Source organism: Oryx dammah, unplaced genomic scaffold (assembly GCF_014754425.2).
Source record: "Oryx dammah isolate SB20612 unplaced genomic scaffold, SCBI_Odam_1.1 HiC_scaffold_3, whole genome shotgun sequence".
NCBI classification, from domain to species: domain Eukaryota; kingdom Metazoa; phylum Chordata; class Mammalia; order Artiodactyla; family Bovidae; genus Oryx; species Oryx dammah.
The window spans coordinates 89853653-89858113 of record NW_024070187.1 but is presented as its reverse complement, the minus strand read 5'-3'; the positions used below and the strand labels follow the sequence as shown (position 1 = coordinate 89858113).

Below are 4461 nucleotides of genomic sequence, written 5' to 3'. Positions count from 1 at the left end.
TATGCCAACTTTTAGGCCAGTTCCTTCCAGGTACACTAGTCTAACCCTAGCATGGAAGCCCTACCTTTCTCTGGACCATCCCTACATTGCTGCAGCCAGGCTGACTATGGAAAGACCCCCCATATATTTTCGTAGGTTCCAAGTATCACTTGCATCTGGATGCCTGCATTTAGAACAGTATTTAATTTTGTATCTCCTGTTGTCAATCATTTGCCAAGAACACAATCAGACTACTGGTGAATTTCTAACACATGTTATATAAAAGGGTATTACCTACTTCTTACTGATAATGTCTGCTGTGAATAATCAGCCAAGCATTACTGAATGCTAAAATAAGAAACCAAGTATTGACCCTATTTGCCCAGCTGAAATTGTGCTTATTTTAGTTATCAATGTTACTAGCTCTAAGGCTACCACATTTTTGCCTCTGCTTTGCATGTGACATTCTCTTAGAGCTGTACTCATCTTAAATCAATCTCTGTTTCCATTCTGTTCTCCTAAGGTCTGTCTTTATTTATGCCCCTATTTTAAATTTATTTCCTCAAAAAGCTTTTTTTTTTTTTTTTGGCAATAACCCTACTATAGCTACAAATCCTCTTCTTACTCCATTCTGGATCCTATGATGTTTTCATTCAGGGATGGACTGTGGTACATGAAACTTGTTTATTAACATACAAGAAATCAGATATCCAAATACATAGTGCTTAACCTAGAAATAATTATGTTGGGGGTTATTCACTTATTTTAGTGATGTTAATGAATAATTGGAGCACTTCTAGAATTCCTTGAAACTTGCCAGTTCCATGTCTTTGACCTTCTCCAGAAGACCAAACCTATTACCTGGTATTATCTGATCAAACACTCCGCTATTTTATCAAATACTGCAGTGCTTGGCGAAATTATTGTTTCCAAAAATTAAATTTACCTCCAAAGGAGGGGAAATTGCTATTACTAAGGAAGTTTTTTAAATTATTAATGTTTTATGCCTAAATACAGTTTTAAAATGAATAAGCCTTACTATTTGTTTCAAATCCATTTAAAACATTAATATAAGTTAATTTTAATGGACACAAATGTATAGATATATTTGTAAGAATAACAAAATAAAGGAGAGATGGATCTGTGCAGCACACAGTTAAAAAAACCAAAACTGTATTTAGGACTCTGATTTGAGTTTAAGTTGACATTTTTATTTTGCAGGAAATGCAAGAATATAAGTTCCTTTTTTTAAAGTAATTCTACTTGCAATAAAGTTATGTTTTTCAAGAAACCGTTCATGTTTTAGAAAGTGAAACCTAACTCACTCTTATTGAAACAAAGGAGAGAGAGGGAAATTCCGTACCTCAGAAGCCACAATAAATATAAACAATATCTTCGATTCTGCAGTGTGGGACTTCCCCAAGGAACAGACTGCAGGTTTTGCTAAGTCAACTGTAATGTCATCCAATCAGAGTTAGAGAGGGAAAGTGCCTTTGCAAATAAATACTGCATCTGAGATCTACGTTTTCTGAAACACTCCTCAACTGTTCAGGCAGTCTGAGCCGACTGCAGAAGTACCTTCAGTTGCAGCACCATGAACAAAAGTGGTTTTCTTATTTTCTGCCTTATCCTTCTGACTCTGAGTCGAGGTAAGGAACATCAAGGGATACTTAATTATAAGAACAGAAATAGGACTAGGGTATAGATTTGTGAAGTACAGAAATAATGTATTTGCAAAAGTTTTACAGCCTGCCTCAAAATGAAGGGTAAATGAACAGAGATTGCTTCTGATCAGAGCTTATTATCAGAGAAGCAAGTGGAATAAAAATAGAGCGGAGGAAGGTGGGAGTGGAAAAGAAAGAGGGATATACAGAGAAAATATGAGGGAAGGAAGAGAAAGAGGAAGAGACAGGTATCTCCTTAGTTAACTTAAATGTAATTAACTATATGACTGGGGCTCAATGCATCTTATAATCAACAAGTTACAATTCCATTCTTTCAGGGAATCAACTAATTAAATCAAACAGAGCTGTATGATCACAGATTGACTATGTGATTACACATGAAGGCAGAGGTTCTGCTAAGTACTACCAAATCCACATTAAGTGCCTAAAATGAAATCTGTGCTAATGTCCTTTGCTATACCTGTCTCTTTCCCTGCAGGCATACCTCTCTCTAGGAATATACGCTGTACCTGCATCGAGATCAGTAATGGATCTGTTAATCCAAGGTCCTTAGAAAAACTTGAACTGATTCCTGCAAGTCAATCCTGCCCACGTGTCGAGATTATGTGAGTAAAACCTAATGATCATCTCCCTGGCTGTAATCAAACAATAAATACGTAATGATGATTCCAAACATCGGTAAAGGGTTTATGTTGATCCTAAGACTTTCATAGAGCAAAGAGAAACATCTAAAGTGAAACCGAAATGCCTGACTTTAAAACTACATATTCCATCTGTTTTATTGGCCCAACATTGTTTTAAATATTTTCACTCTTTTTTACTCCTACAGTGCCACAATGAAAAGGAATGGGGAGAAAAGATGTCTGAATCCACAATCTAAGACCATCAAGAATTTACTGAAAGCAATTAACAAGCAAAGGTAGGTTTGCTATTGCTTTCAGAAGAACTGCTTTTTAAGAAATGTCGATTTTGGAAAGTTATAAATATTTGCATTGGGCTTTCTGGTGGAATTCTTGGCTTAAAACGGTGTTACCACCATGCTTCCACTACCTCCATCTGCTTCTATACTTCAGGTGTCATCTTGTGTGGTATCAAAAGTTACCCTAATTATCTGTCTGGAAGTGTCATTAGGCCACTTCAACCCTGAAGCAGAGCTATAACAATGCAAGCAAAAATGCCAAATTTCCCATAAGCTTTTCCTGGCCTTAAAAAAGCATCCTGTGTAACCGACAATGATTGTATAGGAGCAGGAAAGCTCACCACACTTCACCTAAGGACCTAGGATTACCTATGAACTCAGTATGTTGCTAGCAGAATTTAGACTGGACTCATTAGAGTCTCTTACACCCTCTTTCTCTTCTTACAGGACTAAAAGATCTCCTCGAACACGGAAAGAGGCATAATCACTGCACTACTGATGGACCAGAGAGAAGCTACCTCTACAATTGTTTCCCTGTGTACAGTATGTGTCAAGCCCTAATTGTTCGTGGACTTCAGTTCTCCTAAAAGGTGACCAAGCCAGTCACCAAATCAGCTGCTACTATTCCTGCAGGGGGGAGGGTGGCTCATCACCCTGAGCTGTTCAGTAGTGACTCTGCCCTGGCACTGTGACTGTAAGCTATACCGAGGCGCTACGTTCTCAGTCAATTTGCTAAGTCCCAGCCTTGCTACTGACAGCTTCTTCCCCTTTCCAATCTTTCCAGGTTATCAGGGGATCTTTCCAGCTCTGGGCTTATTAGAGACCTTAGGATCTCAAATAACTAAGAGATATTCAAAGCAATAATGCAATCTGCTTTTTAAAGAAAGATCTTTACTCCAGGGGCTTCACTGTCATCCCTCCAAGGGGCCCGTATTCTTTCAGGTGTTATGTACATAGTTCCAAATATACAGAAGCACCCAGAAGTATCTGGAAATGTAGGTTAAAATAGTATTACTTAGTCAAAAACTATACAAAGTAGAATTCTTAAAGATATATGTTTCTTATATGATTTTCAGTGTTCATGGAATAACTTGTATATGACTATCAACTTGTATAATTATTGCAATGGAATAACTTTTTAAATTTAGATACATGTTCTGCAGGCTATGTAAGACGAATATGCTAAATGCTTTCCAAAATAAAAGTAATGTTCTCTCCTAGAAATACTAAGAAAGATTATGTAATTGTTTAGAGGCCAAAAACATAATAAATAATTATAACTAAGATGAAGTGTCTGGTGGATCATTTTACTGGGACATTTATTTCATAAAAAGCATACGCCGGAGAATCCACAGCCAAAGAAGCAGGGGTGGGTGGAGGACAAATTAGTTTGAGGACTACCACATTCCTTCCAACTATAGTCTCCTGGAAGGCCCATCATACAGGATTCTTCCAGGGCTTATGTGGCAAAGCAAAGCTTGGCCTAAGCTTCAGATCCTTAACAGTCAACTTTCTATGAGACATTTGCAATGTGATAACATCAAACTCCAAAATATCTTAAATTAATTCCTCTTCCCCTTGTGCCCAGATCTATTTCTCCTCCTCTATTTTACACCCTAGATGAACAGCAGCAGCATCCATTCAGCTCCCAAAACCAGAATTTTCTGAGTACTTCTATACTTCTTCTCCCTCACCTCCCATATCCAATCAGTCACTAAGAAGGTATTTGCAAAGCATTTAGTTGGCACATTATTAGTATCTGAAAAGGAAAGGACAGACAACCCAGCTGAAAAACAGGAAACAAATGAACAGGAATTCCAGAAAAGAAAAAAGTACAATCCCTTAACATATGAAAAGATGCTAAATTTCATTAGTAAT

The 4461-nt window shown here is 37.3% G+C and overlaps 1 protein-coding gene across 1 annotated transcript; it reads left to right on the top strand.

Moving 5' to 3' along the window:
* The first annotated feature begins 1347 nt into the window (after nt 1-1347).
* CXCL10 (C-X-C motif chemokine ligand 10) lies at nt 1348-3867 on the top strand. The gene is made up of 4 exons (XM_040237101.1): nt 1348-1628; nt 2143-2269; nt 2494-2583; nt 3031-3867. Exons 1-4 carry the CDS (start codon nt 1574-1576, stop codon nt 3065-3067), a joined length of 309 nt encoding a protein of 102 aa, XP_040093035.1. The 5' UTR covers nt 1348-1573; the 3' UTR covers nt 3068-3867.
* The last annotated feature ends 594 nt before the right edge of the window (nt 3868-4461 follow it).

What these genes read in the sequence shown, in the direction of transcription:
- CXCL10 (XM_040237101.1), top strand. Translation starts at nt 1,574, where the DNA reads ATGAACAAAAGTGGTTTTCTTATTTTCTGCCTTATCCTTCTGACTCTG. An exon ending in CCTTCTGACTCTGAGTCGAG is followed by an intron (nt 1,629 to 2,142) that starts GTAAGGAACATC and finishes CTTTCCCTGCAG; the next exon opens with GCATACCTCTCTCTAGGAAT. An exon ending in AAAGCAATTAACAAGCAAAG is followed by an intron (nt 2,584 to 3,030) that starts GTAGGTTTGCTA and finishes CTCTTCTTACAG; the next exon opens with GACTAAAAGATCTCCTCGAA.